At 43.7% G+C, this 19,081-nt stretch overlaps 1 protein-coding gene across 1 annotated transcript; it reads left to right on the plus strand.

Annotated features, from left to right (window-relative positions):
• The first annotated feature begins 940 nt into the window (after positions 1–940).
• PSMC1 (proteasome 26S subunit, ATPase 1) lies at positions 941–16,431 on the plus strand. Its single transcript, XM_063117955.1, has 11 exons — positions 941–1,013; positions 3,866–3,919; positions 4,159–4,255; positions 5,287–5,411; positions 6,639–6,824; positions 8,690–8,818; positions 10,035–10,131; positions 11,464–11,653; positions 12,539–12,690; positions 13,596–13,750; positions 16,080–16,431. The coding sequence occupies exons 1-11, from the start codon at positions 1,011–1,013 to the stop codon at positions 16,212–16,214; spliced, it is 1,323 nt and encodes a 440-aa protein (XP_062974025.1). The 5' UTR covers positions 941–1,010; the 3' UTR covers positions 16,215–16,431.
• The last annotated feature ends 2,650 nt before the right edge of the window (positions 16,432–19,081 follow it).

The raw sequence follows: 19,081 nt of genomic DNA on the forward strand, positions 1-19,081 counted from the left end.
GTCGGTGTAAGATATGGTGCTGCTTATTTTAAATTATTTGTCTGATATTACAGTTTTCACTGGGTTAAATATTACTTACGATTTGTGTTCTTGATTATGAACTACTTTGAGAACATTGTAAAGCCTTTAAAGTTTGAATATAAACACTTTTCAAAAATCTTGTTATTTATTAAATTTAATTAATTAATTTTATTAAGGTTGCAGTTCTACACATTTAGACAGAAAAAAGTCCTACAATACCCAGCATGCCCAGTCTACGTGGCTGGCTGGAGGAATGCTGGGAGTTGAAGGACTCAGTTCTATCTATACATGCATAGGCTAGATTTGCGCCCTAAATGGACTATTGATTATATATAGTAAGTTTATATGTCAGAAGTTACCTTAAAAAAGTTTGAGCCTATGAATATTTCAAATGTTTTAACAATGTATATTACGTTTTAATTCAGTTTTATGTATTTTGTATTTACTGTTGTTCCCCGCCTCTATCAAAATACAGAGGCGGGTAAGAATTATTATTATTATTATTATTATTATTATTATTATTATTATTATTATTAAAAAACATTCTCTAAAACTCGCGAGTTCAGCCTTCCTCAGCTGCGTGCCTTCTCTCTCTCTCTCTCTCTCTCTCTCTCTCTCTGACTACAACTTCCATCAGCACCAGCTAGCTTGGACAATGATTGGGGATTATGGGAGTTGTAGTCAAGGGTGCCAAGTTGGGCAAAATTACCCTACTTGGTAAACTGGAAGAAACCCCTCACTCCCACCCGGAGGTAATACAGTAGCCATAGCGGTGCCCTTTCTCTGGCCTCCATAGACATCGTAGGTCCTGGACCCACCCGAGCCCCCCTTTTGCCAAGCGCCTGAAATCCCTCGGCTCCGCCCTGCCCTTCGCGTTCCTCTCGTCAGCAGCCGTTTGATCCTCGTCGCGTCCCGTACACGCGCTCGCTTCCGCTTCCGCCGCTTTGTGCAGCCGCTATATTTCCGGTGTCGGGCAGTGAGTGAGCAGAATGGTGAGTGCGCGAACGGGCGAGTAGCGCGGCGTCCCTTGGCTTGAGGGCGACCCCTTAGAGGGTGCGATGTTGCGAGAAGGGGAAAGAGGTGGGCCGGGCTCCTCCTGAACGGGGACCGTCTCTCCCTTTCCTTTCCCGCGGCCTCCGTGCGCTTCGCGGTGTTGTGCGATGTCATCGGCGCTTCCCAGCCCTGTATGCGAGAGGTGGCCTTGGTGGGCAGGATGCTCTGACTTCCCCGTGGAGAGGCGCGAAGGAAGCCGAGCTCGTTTTGGGAGGTCGCTGTAAGGGTTCGGATGCGAGATTGCTGTGCTGAAGTGCAGTGTTTTGGGGTCTGAAGTTAGATAAGGACGTAAGAAGAGCCCTGATGCTGGATCAGACCAAAGGTCCGTGTAGTCCAGCACTCTGTTCCCACAGTTGCCCATAGGGAAACCCATAAGCGAGACATGAGTGTAACACCCACCCTCCTGTCCATGTTCCCCAGCGACTGGTGTACGTAGGTATACTGCCTCTGACACTGGATATAGCCATCAGGACTAGTGACCATCGATAGCCTTATATTCCATGAATTTGTCCAGTCCCCTTTCAGAGCCATCCGAGTGGGTGGCCATCATTCCGTCTTGTGGAAGTGAATTTAACTATGTGCTGTGTGAAGAAGGGACTTCCATTTATTTGAATTTCCCTCTAATATGCGCCATGGGATGACCCCCATTGTGTTCTAGTATTATGAGAGAGGAAGAAAAAGGTTTCCCTGTCCACTTTCTTCACGCCGTACATTTAATTGGTTTCATGTCCATCTTCAATTTCATCCTCTGAAGTGAAAACATTACATACCCCTGCAACATATCTGAATAAATATCTACAACAGCCTTCCATGCGTGTTGGAGTACAACTCCCAGCATGCTGGACTTACAGTCCAAACAATTCTGGAGGGCGCCTGGTTGGGGAAGGCTGCTGTACTCTTTATAAATGTGTACACACGTTCTCTCTTTGTGTGTGACATGCATCATGCATGCAGAGAGATATTTGTGGATTTCTGTGTATGGGGAGGAGAGAGAATCTAATATTATGAATATGAATCATATCCTTCTTGTCATCTATTTATTTGTTTACTGCTTTTCCACAAAATTGTGGTGAAAGTGGTTCATAACGTAACAAATGAACAGCAGTAAATATAACAATATTCAAAAATAGCATAGACACAATTATGAATAGCCCTTATGTTGATGGATAAATACATAATAGAAATATCCTACCTTTTGGTAATACAAATAGAGCCACCTCAGGTAGCTAATAACATAAATTAACACATGAACATGTTACTTGTTGCGCTTTGGGACAGCTCTATGCTTTACATAGCAGATATGTCTCCTGTGCACAGTGTGTAACTGACTTCAATAGTGAATGAAATCTGCCCTATGCATTATCAAGGCACTTTTATCTAACTGCATTTATCTTCGGTTTGATTCTTCGTTGATTCTTTTCAGATTACACGCTAAGCCACGGTAGTTAAGCATTTTGAGCTAAACGTTATGGTTTAGTATGTCGTGTGAACCATGACTTAGTGTGTCATGTGAGCCATTCCTAACCATGGTAGCTACATAACCACGATTTAAACACCCTCAGTAACTGTGTGTTGCAAAAGGGTTAGCGGCCTAACCATGGCTTAGCGTGTTGTCTGAACAGACCCAAAGCAAAAATAGGTACTAGAGGGCTTAGCTCTGGGGTACCTTGACTCAAAAATCAAAGCCTGCTGAATTAAAGGCTGGAACTATTATCTACATGACATTTCCCCAAAAAATATAATATCAGCTTCCAATTTATAAGGGGCAATGTGGCTACTTCTTATTATCAGAAGAAGATTGTTTTGTGTGAGGCAGTCAGCATTCTTTTGTTGGAACTAGCCCTGGGAGCACTTATACTAAAGGTGCAGTGTGTAAACTTGATAGATAAATTTTAATTTCTGGCCTGAGCATATAGAATGGTCTGGTCAGGGGAAACTTTCTGACTACTCAGGTAACTGCCCCACCACCTCAGGAATTCCCATGTCAAATATGTACCTATATGTAAATTTATAGTGCTTTAGAAAATTTAGAATGTTTTCTATATATTATCTCAGTAATGCGTACAACAACCCTGTAAGGTAGGTCAATATTGCTCTGCCCATGTTACAGCTGGGAAAGAGAGAGAGATGTTAATCTAGAACTACTTATTGTGTTCATGTGAGAGAAGAGATTTGATTTAGGGACTTTCTGGTTCACTGCTTAATCTCTTAGGATCCAATCTTATGCACTCTTCTTTAGGAGTAAACCCCTTTGAATAATATTGGATTTATTTCTAAATAAATGTGCCTTGGATTGGATTGCACGCCACTATAGTCTTGTGGCTAGGTCTCAAAATATAACTGATTGAATGTTTCTTCAGAATTGCTGTGTTCAAAGCAATTACTCTGAAGCAATTCTGTTAGAAAAATAAGTAGCTGTGGAGTCTTACCCTTGCAGACTAGTTTTAAAATGTATTCTTTTGTTAATATGTCTATGATTGCAGATGGTAATCTATCCATTTAGTTTAGGATGCTGTAAGTACAGGTCCATTTTGCACAGTCATATGATTGCGGTCCTAAACACATATGCAATGTGATTCTAACCATGTTTTCTCAGAAGTAATTTCTGCTGAAATCATTTGAGACCTGTTTCCTAGAAGGTGTAGTTAGGATAGAAACCTTGTTAGTAGTACACCCCACTGAAATGAATGGAACTTAATTCGTGGTAGAAATGTTTGAATATCATGAAGTTTATATTTCCAGCATGCAAGGTGGGCTGATATTGAGTTTCACTTGATTTTTTCCCCATTAGGGTCAAAGCCAGAGTGGTGGACATGGTCCTGGAGGTGGCAAGAAGGATGACAAAGTAAGTAAATGAAAGCGTCTGGTCAAAAATATTCTCAGCAGCCTGGCCATGAGCCCGTGATTGTTTTAAATTGAAATGCATGTTACATTTGTGCTTTGTTATGTAAGTTTACTAAGTGGCCCACCAGCAATTTCCAAGTGATCTATGGGGGGAAGATGTCTGAAAACCACTGAGTTAAAGAAGTGGAGCCAACTCTGTCACAGTTCTGACTCTTTCTGCTTGGTTTTTAAAATAAAAAGGACAAGAAGAAGAAATATGAGCCCCCCGTTCCAACCCGAGTGGGGAAAAAGAAGAAGAAAACAAAGGGACCAGATGCTGCCAGCAAACTTCCACTGGGTGAGGGCCATTGGTTTGTGCACAACTACCGGTAATAGAGGGGCCAGAGCTAAGCAGAAGGGCACATATAGAAGGTCCCCAATTTATTCCTGGGCATCTCGGCTTGAAAAGCTGAGGTTATCTGAGCTGGGAGAGGCATCTGTTTGAAAAAATTAGGGAGCGAATAATCCGTACTGAGCAAGACAGACCGATGGTCTTTGTACTGAGCAAGACAGTACAAAGTAGCAGCTGCTATTTTTAACATCTGCATATGACTGTGTCATGGAATCCAGGACTCTGAGCTTGTAGATGTCCAGCCATTTGCCACTTTTAGCACTGATGTTCAATGGGGAGGGAGGGCGTTCTTGGTAGTTGCCCCCCCCCCCCCCGATTGTAGAATGCTCCCCTTCGGGAGGTCTGCCTGGCACCAACATTGACATCTTTTAGATGCTAGGTTAAGACTGTCCTCCACTCACATGCATTTGATGGCATACGATAGGACTTTTTAAAGTGAATCCTTTTATTTGGTCCTGGTAAATTATTCTTCGACGTTTTTCGCTCTTTCACGTTGTTTTAAATTTTTATGCTAAGGATTGTGTATTTTGCTTTATCATCTTGAATTTTAGGATTTTATTTTTTGTGAACCATCCAGAGAACTTTGGCTATTGGGCAGTATAGAAATGTGATAACAGAAATGAAAATGAAATTATGTTCTGATTATTTTCTAAAAATGATTGCATATTTTAGCCACATTAAAACTATCCTCTAAATAATGAATCATCATATTCATTTCTTAGAAATAAAAGTGTTTGTTTATTAAATATTTCTATATATTGCCTTTTTTGCCAAAAATGGTACTCAAGCCAGTTAAATAATAATAAAATAGAAATAAAACAGAATATTGACTAAAACATAAAAATGAGCTAATTAAAACACAATTAAAAGCAATAACAGTGTTCACAATCTCTTCTCCCTGCAGCTTCACCACAGAAATGGAATATTTTGTTCTGTATTTTAACTTTGCTTGGCTGTGCCTTCTTCTTTCGTTATAGTAACCCCTCACACCCAGTGCAGACTCAAACTGTTGAAGCTGGAAAGAATTAAAGATTACCTTTTGATGGAGGAAGAATTCATCAGAAACCAGGAACAGATGAAACCTTTGGAAGAAAAGCAAGAGGTACATATTGAGAAGAAAATGATTCCTCCTGCCTGCACCTCCTCCAGTTACCTTATGTTTTGTTTTTGGTTGCTAACTTTTTTTTATCCTTTGCTGTAACAAAAGTCACTTGTTCATCTACCTTCCACATTTGCAGCCAAATGTTCCAACCAACGTTGCTGGACACAAGTCACAGTGTTAAGAGAAATAGTGAGTCTGAGCAGGAAGCCCACGTTATGGCCACATAAAAAAATCAGCCAGCTCCCATCTGGTAACAGAGATTTCCCCTCTACTGAGGGGAAAGTCTGGGAAGCTCTCTGTCAATATTAACTGAAGATTCAGCTTATATGCCAGCTGCGCCCCTTCCTAGAGTTGGAAGACCTAAAGTCGGTAGTGCACATTCTGGTAACTTCGAGGCTCAACTTCTGCAATGTGCTCTACATAGGGCTGCCTTTGTGTCCAGTCCGGAAACTTCAACTAGTTCAAAATATGGCAGCCAGGTTGGTCACAGGTTGGTAATATGGTTACTTAGGGGTGACCATATTACACCAACTTTAAAATCACTTCACTGGCTGCCAATTAGTTTCTGGGTGAAGTATAAAGTGTTGGTTATTACCTTTAAAGCCCTACATGGTTTGGGTCCAAGTTCCCTGCAGGATCGCCTTCTCCCATACAATCCGCCCCACACACTCAGGTCCTCTAGGAAGGGTTTACTCCAGTTAGCTACAACTAGGCTGGCAACTGTTACCCAGAGGACCTTTTCTTCTGTCGCCCCCAGACTGTGGAATGGCCTGCCGGAGGAGATTCGTTGGCTTAATACTCTCTTTGAGTTTAAGACAGCCATAAAGACTCTTCTGGCAGGCCTACCCAGATGAATTTTAAACCTAAGAATTTTAAGATGCTTTTATATGCTCTTTTAACTAGTTTTATGCATTATATTGTTTTTAATGTGGTTCCCCACCTCGATCCAGAGGGAGAGGCAGGTAAGAATTATTATTATTATTATTATTATTATTATTATTATTATTATTATTATTTAGCTGGTCTCTGAACCTTTCTCCTCTAACATAATGGCATTAATCTGAGGTCCTTGCCCTCCTAACTTGCATATGCTTAGCCATTGGCTCTGTTTTTTAGGGGCGAGACGGCCAACAAATTGGGGGCCCTATCAGTTTTGGCTCTACAGAAGACATAGAAAGTCGGTGGGTTGATGAACAACATGTAATTACAACTTATTTTTGTCTGCAGGAAGAGAGATCAAAGGTGGATGATCTGAGAGGGACCCCAATGTCTGTAGGGACACTGGAGGAGATCATTGACGATAATCATGCCATCGTATCTACATCGGTGGGGTCAGAGCACTATGTCAGCATTCTCTCCTTTGTAGACAAGGATCTGCTGGAGCCAGGGTGTTCAGTTCTGCTTAATCATAAGGTAATTCATGTCATCTTTAAAGTCTGCTTCTGATCCAAAGCACTGGAAATAGGTAAACTTATCAGTATTTATTTATTTAAAGCATTTTTACCTCTCTCAGCTGAAATGGCTCCCAGAGCAGCTTACATAAGGCAAACAACACAGTCCATGCCTGCAGGCTTGCAGTCTAAGAAACAGGACATGAAAAGAAAAGGGGATGAGGAGGGAAGAGGAAAACAGGCAGACCCACCTGTCCCCACTGATGGACATATAACAAGGTTATATGGTTCTTACGACGACCAACTTGAATGAAAACTGTTGAGGGAGAGGAGAAGCCAAATTCTCCCTTTTCTGCAACCTAGGTTTGCATCATGCCAGTTTCAGCTCCCTGTTATAGTCTGATCATGTCGATTTTGAAGGAGGATGCAAATGTAGTGGAGAGAATTGAGAGGAGAGCAACAGAGGCAGTAAAGGCCCCAATGCAGAGAAAGCTGATTGTTGGGTAAATTAATTGCAGTTCTCTGAAGTCCTATTGATTTGAACAGGAGCAGGCTGTGACTTTCACTGGATTGGAGCAGAAAGGTACAATGAGGAAAAGCAAAAAAACCAAATAAACACACACTATGGCATTTTTCATTTAAGAAACCCCCCAGCATTTTTGTGAGGAAGTGATTGCTTGTCTGCAGCTCCGCCTAGGGCTGCTCGACATGGGAGTCAAAACTAGGGATGTTGTGGGCACCCGCCTGAGTGCAGATGCAATGGGTGGGTGGGGGGGAATGAACAATTTCCAGAGCCTCCATTGTTGCGCACAATGGAGGCTCTGTAAATTTGTGCATTTCCGCTATTGTGTAAACTGCAGCTGTAAAGGCCCCGCTTATGCAACGGTGGGAAATGAGTAACTTCCGGAGCGAGGGGGGATGGCTGCTGAGTGCTTGTTGGGCCTCACCAAGGCTCAGAGGAAGCTCATGAGGCCAGATCAGTGGGGACAGGTGGCAAGGTGAGTGCCTGACGGGATAGGACTCAAAGCAAAGTGTCAGTAGAGAACAATTTCTTGGGTTGCTTGCAATCAGTAGAGCAACATGGCTTGTAATGATGCAGCCGGAGCTATCCGCACGTGAACATGTGCTTTCGGTTGTATGGGGATCATGACATATGCCTTGATCTGTTCACAGGTCAGGCTGCTGCAATCTGTCCACAATGTCTGTAGTTCAGAAGGTTTTTTCCCACCTGCTGCTGCATTCATGGGAATCGCTGCTGAGATGCTGCAGATGTCTGTGTGACTGGGCTGGGTCACCCAACTCAATCTGCATGCAGCTGCATCCCTGGTCAGGACCCAGTCTGTGGAGGGAGGCCAAGGCATACTGGCGTAGCTCAGTAGCAGGCCAAATGCTGACCCATCTTCTGTGTGAATCAGAGAATTTGGGGTACACCAGCATTGCGGGGGGCTTTGTGTCCTCTCATATCACAGGTTTGGGCTGCTGCAGAAGCAGCCCAAATCTCCTGTGCTGCTTTTTCCTGCTCCAAAGCTCAGCATGACATGAGAGAAGGGTTGCCTATCCCTCCCCCAAGGCATTGATGAATGCAAGTGAGGGTAGATGTGGTCTCACGTCAACCTTTGGCTGGACCTCAGACACTCCCCTGCCTATTAGTTCTTGGCAATTTGCAGAGCTCTGGGGAAGGGACTGGTGAGGTCCTGAGCACCCTCGTCAGAGGAGTCGGGTGCTTGCTGCTGGCAAGCAAATTTCCGGAACTGATTTTGACCTTGTTGACTGGCCCACGGACTTTTGGTCTTGCTCATAATGGGAGAAACACTCCAATGAATGCGTTTTCATTTGACCATCATGGTACTTCGTTGATTAGTGCTGCTGCCTGTTATTTTTATTTAGGTCCACGCTGTCATAGGAGTCCTGATGGATGACACAGATCCTCTCGTTACAGTGATGAAAGTGGAGAAAGCCCCGCAAGAGACATATGCAGATATTGGGGGCTTGGATAACCAGATTCAAGAAATCAAGGTATTCATACTTCTGGCAGCATCTTCCGTTATCAGGCAGTGCTAACACGCCTCTTAACTTATTTTTAAAAGATGTAGTATAAATCCTGCTTCAGTTTTTCTTTGATGGATCCCATTGCTCAGTGACTTTCACATAAAGCTCCTGTGGTATTTTGCCTAACTCAATACGAAGAGATGACTGCTTACCACAAACCTTTTATCTTTTAACATTTGTATCACAACCCATTCCAAGGAGATTGTACATTTTAACCTCGCAACAGTAAATTCCCCAAGAGACTTCCTTGAGATTCTCTTATAGAATCATAGAGTAGCAGAGTTAGAAGACCAGCTGAAGACCTTTTTATTCTCTCAATATTTTAACACTTAATTTTAACTCAAATTTAAATCTTACTGTTTTAACTCTGTATCTTAATCTTGTATCAGTTTTGCTGTGTGGTTTTATCCTGGTTGTGCTTTTTTATACTGTATTTTGTAATTGTGCTTTTAACCTGTTGGTTGTTTTATTGTGGTTTTAATTTTTGTGAACCGCCCAGAGAGCTTCGGCTATTGGGCGGTATAAAAATGTAATAAATAAATAAATAAATAAATAAATAAAAATAGAAGGGGCCTACAAGGCCATTGAGTCCAAGCTTGACGCTCCAGCCACTACGCTGTTCTGGTGCTAATGTTTATTGATGAGCCATAATTTTCAAAGGAACTAGTTAATCTGTACAAATGACCTCCCCACCCCCGGGGACAGCATCCTGTTGTGAAAACCAAGACGTGTATATATTAACAAATTTTTGCCTCCTTTGTTTGTACCAAGAGGGAATAGTTGTCTTTACTTCCAACTTGTTGTAAACCTATCTCTAGCATAGCTCCCAGAAGAGCAGTTACCCCAGAGTAGCACTGACTTTGGTCTATTGCCTGTTAGAAGACAGCGAGTTAGATCCAGAATTAGTTATGCGTAGAATAGACCCATTGAAATCAGTGGGACTAAGTCATGACTATCTGAACTTGCTCCCTTGAGTTCAAGTGGGTCTACTCTAAGCCTGACTAAGTGTCAGGATCCAACCCGATGTATGGCTGCATTCATCTTTAAAAATTCTGGATCTTGGTCATCAAAAAGTTGCCTGATGTTTGATTTCTGAACTGGGAGGAACCATAGTGCCATTTCCTGAGGCTGATATGAGGATTGTTCAGTGCTTTGATGGTACGTGCCGTTTCCTCCCCTACAGGAATCTGTGGAGCTACCTTTGACCCATCCTGAGTATTATGAAGAGATGGGAATCAAGCCACCGAAAGGAGTGATTCTTTATGGGCCACCTGGCACAGGTACTACCCTTTGCTTTCTTTCTATTTTTCCCTTCTAGTTTGTAATATCTATAGGTAATACACGCAATAAATCAAAAACCAACTCTTGGGAGTTCTCCATGTCACTCAGAGCCGCATCCCATGGTTGGCATATGGCTTGTGAGGTCTCCTAGATGTTCTGCCTGGAAGTTGGAGGCAGGGCATTGCTGCCATCCCTGGCACTATTCTAGGAGGTCTGGAATAACATGGGTTGTGCATAGAAGTTTATATGCTTGAGGAAGGGCTGAAAACACATGCATTTCCTTGGCAGCTGGCTGGCCTTCATACTGTGCAAAGGGATCATACAGCTGCTCTTCTAAAGACTGTGGGGAGTCTAGGAGCCATTTTCACTGGGATGGGGTGGGTGGGGGGATTTTTTTAAAAAAAACAAAGCAATATTTTTAAAAAAATGGTAGGCAAGGTGGTAGGGGCTGCAGGCTGCCCAGTCCTGTTTGAAAGGATGGCCTGCATTGGGCCTTTCAAACCATTCTCATCTGTAGCTAAAGCAAGGTGGTATTTATTTAGCAAAACAAACCTTAATTCGTAGCTCTGATCAGTGTCTGGAGTAAGAGCTAATTCAAGGAGTAAGAGATGTGGCTGGGCTGCAACTCCTGTCATTCCTCACCATTGGCGCTGCTGGCTAGACTGATGGGAGTTGCAGTCCAAGAGCATCTGGGAGACCACATGTTCCCCATCCCTGTTCTACATCTTCAGTTCATCTCTGTGGGCCCATTCATAGAAGCTGATTGTCATTGTCATCTATATATGTGTTTACTGGTCTCCCCCAATAACCTGCATTTCTTAGACCCATTCTACAGATTGCTCAGGGCTTGGTTAAGCATTACCTCTTGAACCTTGAGCAAGATACAGTATTAGGCTTGCACGTGCCTGCATCCTGTGTTACTCTTCCTACACTCCAGGGAAGTTTATCCCAGGGACGGACAGTAGATTTAATGAGATCCAAGGGGCTGGTGAATTTCGTATTCTACCAGATCAGATTTTACTTTGTGCCTGGGAAAGGATGGTGGAGGTGCACACAGGGAGAGTAGAGAGGGTATGACCAGGCATGAACAGAAGACCGTCCCCCCACTTACTAGGTCCAGGAAATTATGCCTGACCAACTTGAAGTACATAAATACTTTCAAGGGGGTAGCTAAATTGTTCATTGGCTTAAATGCAAAGTTGACCTGTCATAGGCAGTAAGGGAACCTTGTCAGTAGTTCTGATTTGCACCACTGAATGCCTGCTTGTGTGATACGTATGAGCAACAGTCGGTACAAGCTCTAACTTCCCTGTATTTTCAAAATCAAACAGGTAAAACGCTATTAGCCAAAGCAGTGGCAAATCAGACCTCTGCCACCTTCCTGAGAGTGGTCGGCTCTGAGCTTATACAGAAGTACTTGGGAGATGGTCCAAAGCTTGTCCGTGAACTGTTTCGGGTAGCTGAGGAGCATGCCCCGTCCATTGTCTTCATCGATGAAATTGATGCAATAGGTACTAAAAGGTAGGGCTTTGCAGTCGTTTCCTTGCGAAGCATAGCAAATGCATTTCTGTGAATTGCTTTTCATTTCTCTCCACCTATTCATTGATGTAGCCTCATAGCGTCCAAGGGCTGTGCTGCCCTCCCCAAAGGACCTTTTCCTTTTGCTAGAATCCTGATAATCCCAGCTTTCATTTTATAAAGTTTCTAGCCCTCATTTTTGTAGGGTAAATTTGAAGATAGGATGATGACAAATTCTCCTGTGGTATCAGTGTTAGAGAACTGCAGACTGTGCTTTAGCTGTGGAAGTAGGGTGGCTAGCTGGAAAAGAAGATGGGGCTCCTGCACTTTTAATTGTTGGGAATTTCAGTTTGAATAGTTTAAACACCTGTTAAAGGTGTAGGAACCCCGTCATCTTTTTCACCTGGCTACCCTTTTGTAAGACTTGTAACAGTTAGCATTGGAGCCTAAAAGAGTTGCTTTTTAGAATAAAGACAGCACAGTGTGGGTTTTTGTGTTGCATGAGAGGGAGAAGAAATGATCACTCTCTCATAATACCAAAACCTGGGGTCATCCAATGAAGCTGAAGGTTCAGGATGACAAAATAAAGTACTTCTTCAAACAGCGGGTCTGTTTGAGTCCACTTCATCCACTGGGTTGGGAATTCAAAGATACTGGTTTCCTCACTATGTAGTCCAGGCTTTAACCAGAGAGGTTCTACTGAACCTTGAGAACACTCTGAATTAGGGAAAAAAGTTCTCTGCATAGTCACAGTTTGTCCTGTATCTCATTTGTCTATGGTCTCTTAATGGAAGAAATGGAAATTGCCTGGAAAGGGAAATGTTTTCCCTGGATACTGTTGGGTGCAATTTTCTTAGTTTTCGTCCTGTTTTCCTCCTGCTTCAAAAGATATGACTCGAATTCGGGCGGCGAAAGGGAGATCCAGCGGACGATGTTGGAGTTGCTGAACCAGTTAGATGGGTTTGACTCACGTGGAGACGTAAAAGTGATCATGGCCACGAACAGAATAGAAACGTTGGATCCAGCCTTAATCAGGCCAGGTAAAACCTGGTGTTGCATGTTCTTTTTGTTAGTTTCATACGTCATATTTAGCTGCCTAAAAACAGTGAATTCTAAATCAGCTGCTCTCTTCCTTTCTGTAACTTAGTCTTTATTTCTTGTATGTGACACTTCACAGAGCCGCATAAGCAAAAAGAAAAGCTTACAGCGGGGGATGAGCAACTTGTGGCCTTCCAGATGTTTGGATTACAAGTCCCATCATCCCTCACTATTGGCTATGTTGGCTAGGGCTGGCGGGAGTTATAGGCCAAAACATCGGGAGGGCCATAAGTTTGCCATCGCTGGCTTACAGGGCAGACTTTGAAGCGAGGGAGGAGTGGAAAGGGAGAGGCGAGGATGCGTGTGCTGGACCTCAGGCCTGGGTTTGAAGGTATACGATGCAGCGGCCTTGCTGAAGCTCAGCAGAACTGTGCTGGTCAGGGCCTGGGTGGGAAATGGCCTGGGAACTCTTCCGTAGGCCACCTTTGAGGTGCCTGGAAGAAAGGCAGGATATAGATGTAACAAATAGCAATGCATGGCCATTGTGGTGTGGTGGCTAAAGTGTTGGACTGGGAGTCGGGAGATCTTGGGTTCTAGTTCCCACTCGGCCATGGAAGCCCACTGGGTGACTTCGGACCAGTCACAGATTCTCAGCCCAACCTACCCCACAGGGTTGTTGTTGTGAGGATAAAATGGAGAGGAGTTGGATTATGTACACCGCCTTGGGTTTCTTAAGAGGAAAAAAGGCGGGATATAAACACAACAACAACAACAATAATGAGAAACCCTGTTCATTTAAAGAAATAAAACAGCTTAGATCCAGTGTGAAGCCCCCTCCCAAGGGAAGCCTTCCCTTGTTTTTTCCTCAGGCAAAAATCTGAGCTGGTTGAAATTTTCTAATTCCCAGGACGTATTGATAGGAAGATCGAATTCCCTCTGCCAGACGAGAAAACCAAGAAGCGTATCTTTCAAATTCATACCAGCAGGATGACCCTGGCAGATGACGTTACTCTAGATGAGCTGATTATGGCTAAAGATGATCTCTCTGGTGCAGATATTAAGGTAAGATTCTTGATGTCTGTTAATTCCCAGAGGGAGAGCCATGTTTGTCTGTTGTGGCAAAAACAATAAAGGGTCTTTGTGTCCTGAAGAGCTACCAAATTTATTTTGGCATAAGCTCTTGTGAACTGCAGTCCACTTCATCAGATGCATAAATCTAATGAAGTGCCCTTTACTCCACAAAAGTTTATGATATAATACATTTATTCAGCTTTAAGGTGCCATAAGATTTGCTCTGTTGTTGTTTTTATACCAATTAAGTTTCCCTTCTCAGAGTCAATCAGTTGAGCTTCTGTTCCTCATATGTTTCATCCTTCCTCACTTTACTTTACCCTAAGGTTCTCCAACCCCTTTGCGTCGGTGGACACAGTTGGAATCTTGAGGGTGTGGGGACTCTCACAAAATGGTGGGCATGGCCAATCACTCTTTTCCCAGAAGAGAAAGTAGTGAGAATTTTTTTTTAAAAAAAGTAACTTGCACAAGAGCTTAAGTACAAGGCAGAGGTGGAGACTGAGCCAAAATAAAATCTTGCTGGAAAGCAATACTTTGCTTTACAGCATGGCAGTATCCCATTTTTTAAAAAAAAATCTCAAGAAATAATAATGTAATAATAATAATACATTTATTTCTTACCCGCCTCTTCCTCTGGATCAAATCAGGGAACAACATCAAATACAAAATTACTATAAAATACATAAAACTGGTTAAAAACATATAAAACTAATACATTATTAAAATAACAGCCAGACATCTTAGAATTCGACTGGGTAGGCCTGCTGGAAGAGATCAGTCTTTATAGCTTTTTTAAATTCAGAAAGGCTGTTAAGTTGGTGAATCTCTCCTGGCAGGCCATTGCACAGTCTGGGAGTGGCAGAAGAGAAGGTCCTCTGGGAAATAGTTGTCAGCCTAGTTTGGGCTGGCTGAAATAAATACTTCCCAGAGGACTTGAGTGTGCGGTGCGGATTGTACGGGAGAAGACGATCCCGCAGGTAACCTAGACCCAAACCATGTAGGGCTTTAAAGGTGATAACCAACTATAAAGTATACTTTGCCCGGAAACTAATTGGCAGCCAGTGAAGAGATTTTAAAGTTGGTATAAAATAAAAAACCAGGAGGGGCAGGCAGAATAGTAGGCATGAGGAATATTATCCACAGGTACTCTGGCAGAGTGTTGGAAACCTGGTATTAGAAGAACGGTTGCTGAAAACTCCTGATTTTAGGAAAGTTTAGTCATGTGGGGGGGTGGGGGGGTTCAGCACTGGGATCCTTCCCTTTGCCTGATAGCAAATGTCACAGCGTCAAGGGACTCTTTCCAGACTGAAGCAGATGACGGTCAGCACACTTCCGCCTGCCCCTCTTTAAGTTAAAAAGTCATTGATATTTGGGACGTGGCCTGTAATCTTGTCTAAAACTCATTGGGGGAGAGAATGAAATGCTGGAACACTTTGCCCCTGCATCCCGAGAGCAGGGAAAGTGGAAACCCAGGAGGAGGCTAAAACTTCACACGAGTAACTGTTTTATGTGAAAGCTGGTGGGGATCCAGTGGTGGTGGTTTTCGGGGAAGGGGTGCTGACGTCATTGGCATCTAGGGACGTCTCAGATGTTTGCAGATTTGCCTTGGTAAGATGTCTCATTGGGCTTTCCTGGGACAGTATTGCCCTTTTCCATGGGGGGTCAAGTGCCAGGCAGGGAGGGAAAGGGACACCAAACATCTGTAGCGACTACTGTGCATTACAGTCAAATTGCCTTTTTGTTTAATTAATCGGTGAACCAACCTTAGGTTTCTATCACAACAGAATTACAGCCTGATCCTGTCCAGGCTCGCTCAGAAGTAAGGCCCCTGCAGCACAGAAGTGTTAGAGAAACTTCTTTAACCCAAGAGCCAGATTCCGTGTCAGAGATGTTTGGTTGGGGGGCGGATTTCAATGTGGGGCAGGGATAAAGGCAAAAGGGGTAGGGTCCCAAACCCCCCAAATGCCAGCAAGTAATTAAGTCTTAGGAGAGGCATTTCAGCCTTTTAGAATGGGGTGGGGTGGGGAACTTCACAAAAGCTAACAAGCTACCAAACGATGGGGCAAAGAGGGCAGGGATGGGGGAAGGGGGCGTGGCCTTTTGGGGAGCCCCCCAAGGGGCAGGTTGAGAACCCTGGGGGGCTGGATTTGCTCCCTAGGCCTGAAGTCCTGCACCCTTGCAGAACAGTGAGACTTACTCCTGAGTAAGTGTAAGTAGCTGGACAATGTTGAAAGGCATTGCCAACAGCGTACTTGAATATTTCTTCTTCCCAGCATTTGATAGAAGTGAGATGCTAACCAGTGGCTTCCCTTCCTGGCAGGCAATTTGCACAGAAGCTGGCTTGATGGCTCTGCGGGAACGGAGGATGAAAGTAACAAACGAAGACTTCAAGAAATCCAAAGAAAACGTTCTTTATAAGAAACAAGAAGGCACCCCAGAGGGCCTCTATCTTTAACTTCCTTTTTTTGTCCCGGGGTGGGGTGGGGTGGGGTGGGGGGTATTGTTGGAACCTTCCTTTCAGAATACAGAAAAAGCATGAGACATTCAAACATTGGTGAGCAAAAAGAAAAGCTGTTGCTGCTTGAAGCACGCTAAGTGAATTCCTCTGTCTTGTAGTTTAATTCAGCGTAAAACACTTTTATTTGTCATTAAAAAAATGGTTTTCAAGTGAATTGGAATTGATTTGGTTTGGATGTAAGCAAATATGGCTTCTAATGTGTACACCAACCTGCCCCGTGGCCCCTTAGTCCACAAAGAAATGGACATCTCCACTTGATTCCATAACTCTTCTCTGGTTGATTATGACACTTAAGAAGGTGCTGAAAAATAAGATCTTGGGGTGATGGAAATGCTGTGGAAGGACCCTGGCCTGTGGAAGATCCATCCAGATAAGCTGCTAGAAAATAGGTCGTAGCAGTTGTCCAGTAGCAGGGAGATACATCAGAAGCAAAGTGACTTGGATGGCTGAACAGACACCCTTCCATCTCCTCCGTGCCCACCTAGTTCCAGGGATGTGCCAACTTGGCAAAATAATAATGTTTAGATGGAGGGTCACATTTAATGGCCAGGATTGCCCCTGGACAAGGGTCAATCAAAGTAGCTATATTGATCCGAGAGAGTAAAAAGTGGGCCCACAACTTTCAAGGGGAAACTGATGTTCAAAATGCTGGAAGTGCTGTCTTCTGGGGTCATTCAAGGATTCTTCAGGCTGACCATTTAGTCACGAGGAAAGAAAGCTAAGTCACGATGTTCATTCACCCCATCTGTTTCAGTAAGATGGGATTTGTGGCAATATAGATCTGCCCATGCTAAGCATAGGCTTAATTTGACTGGTCACATGATAAAAAAAATAGACCGAGTGGTACAGTATTTGGAGCAACTTCTGTGTTCCAACTTCCATGGTGAGCTGAGGACACTGTGGTTCACCTTCTTCCTCCCCATTGTCCAGATTGAACGGTCACACGGACTCCTTTCCTGAAGTCAAGGCAGCCACAATCTGCAAGAAGAACCGAAAGAATCCCCTACGTTGCGAGATGAGGGCTGTTCCCATAGTGGGAAATGAGACTCCCTTGTGTCAACATCCATCTAAGAAGCTGCTGGCTCCAGAACACATCCTGCTACTGAAGGAGAACCTGGTCTGCCTTTAGAAATGTTCTGACAAAAGTACCAGCGGGGTTCTAGGCCTGGATAACAGCAGCAACTACCTTCCTGTTCAATCTAATGGTCATTGTGCAATGGTGTTTTACCAGTGGGAAGCTGGCTGCATGTGTCCTAGAGATGCTCATTTTTATAGCCTCTTGTTCATCTTTAGGAGTTCTGGTGGCATTTGCATTGTTTGGGGTTCTTGGTGTGTGCCCAAAGAGTGTGCCTACGGGTGTGAGGAGTACAGAACTGGGAATTGCAGGGTGGGTGGGTGGGAATCATTTGACTCCCACTCTTTTTGCTGGAAGTAGAACGATTTGCCTTCACAAAGCAGTGTTCTTCACTGCAAGGCCTGAGGGCCACCTACCACACCCAGTCTTCTCAAGTGTGGTTTCCTGCCTGTTTATTTATTAATTTATTTATTTAATTACATTTATATACCGCCCCACAGCCGAAGCTCTCTGGGCGGTTTACAACATTTAAAAATAGTAAACATTAAAAGTATACAATTTAAAAACACACACACACATAAAAACAGTATAAAAACAACAGTATCCATTTAAAAACAACAATTGTGGGGTCCATTAAAAACAAACTTAACGTTGTTAAATGCTGTTAAAAAGCTGTTAAAAATGCCTGGGAGAAGAGAAAAGTCTTAACCTGGCGCCGAAAAGATAACAATGTTGGCGCCAGGCGAGCCTCATCGGGGAGATCATTCCACAGTCGGGGGGCCACCACTGAAAAGGCCCTCTCCCTTGTTGCCATCCTTCGAGCTTCCCTTGGAGTAGGCACTCGGAGGAGGACCTTAGATGTTGAGCGCAGTGTACGGGTAGGTTCATGTCAGGAGAGGCGTTCCATCAGGTATTGTGGTCCCAAGCCATGTAGGGCTTTATAGGTTCCTTTCATTTTCTCTCTGCTTCTTGCAGGGGTGGGTAGGCAAGAGACCTATAAGGTGGCTGGGCAGGAGAGAATGCAGGAGCAATCAAGCAATTAACCGGGACGCCCATGGTTACCTGTGGCGTTGGTTACAGGCACTGGAGGTGGAGGGGAAACTGAATGACTGGGTTCAGACAACACAGTAACCAACGATGGTTTAAATAGTCGACTGCTATTTAACCCACGGTGGGTTGTCATGTTGGGTGGAGGGAGTTCTTTAACCAATGGTTAATTATTTAGTTGAAATAACCAACGCTGTGCAGAGTTGGCTATTTGAACCACTGTTGATTATCGTGTTGTTTGGAGGGGCACTGTTGGTTATTTCCTCGGCAACTGATGGTTATTTTTTCAGCCGCAGACTCACAAGGCTATTTATTTATTTGTAACATTTATATACTGCTTAATATAATAGAATCTCTCAGCAGTTTACAACAAGGCAAGAGCAGGTAGATTTCCGGCAGCATTGGCTGATGAGATACTAGCAGGAGGACTGAGGGGGGAAGAGGGAGGAGATGAGTGAATAAACTCAGTGTGGCCTAACAGTCAACGCTGATCCACGGTTGATTATTATCATGTCGTGTGGGGAGTATCCCCTAGATTAACAACTGTTGAGTTGATTATTATCCCACCGTTGACTTATCGTGTTGTCCAAACACAGCCAATGTGTGGGCAAGAGAGCAGGGTGGATGACACACGTAGATTTTGCAGCTCTGAGTAGAGCACAGGGCTCTCCGTGATGCAAAA

This window comes from Elgaria multicarinata, chromosome 2 (assembly GCF_023053635.1).
Source record: "Elgaria multicarinata webbii isolate HBS135686 ecotype San Diego chromosome 2, rElgMul1.1.pri, whole genome shotgun sequence".
Classification (NCBI taxonomy): domain Eukaryota; kingdom Metazoa; phylum Chordata; class Lepidosauria; order Squamata; family Anguidae; genus Elgaria; species Elgaria multicarinata.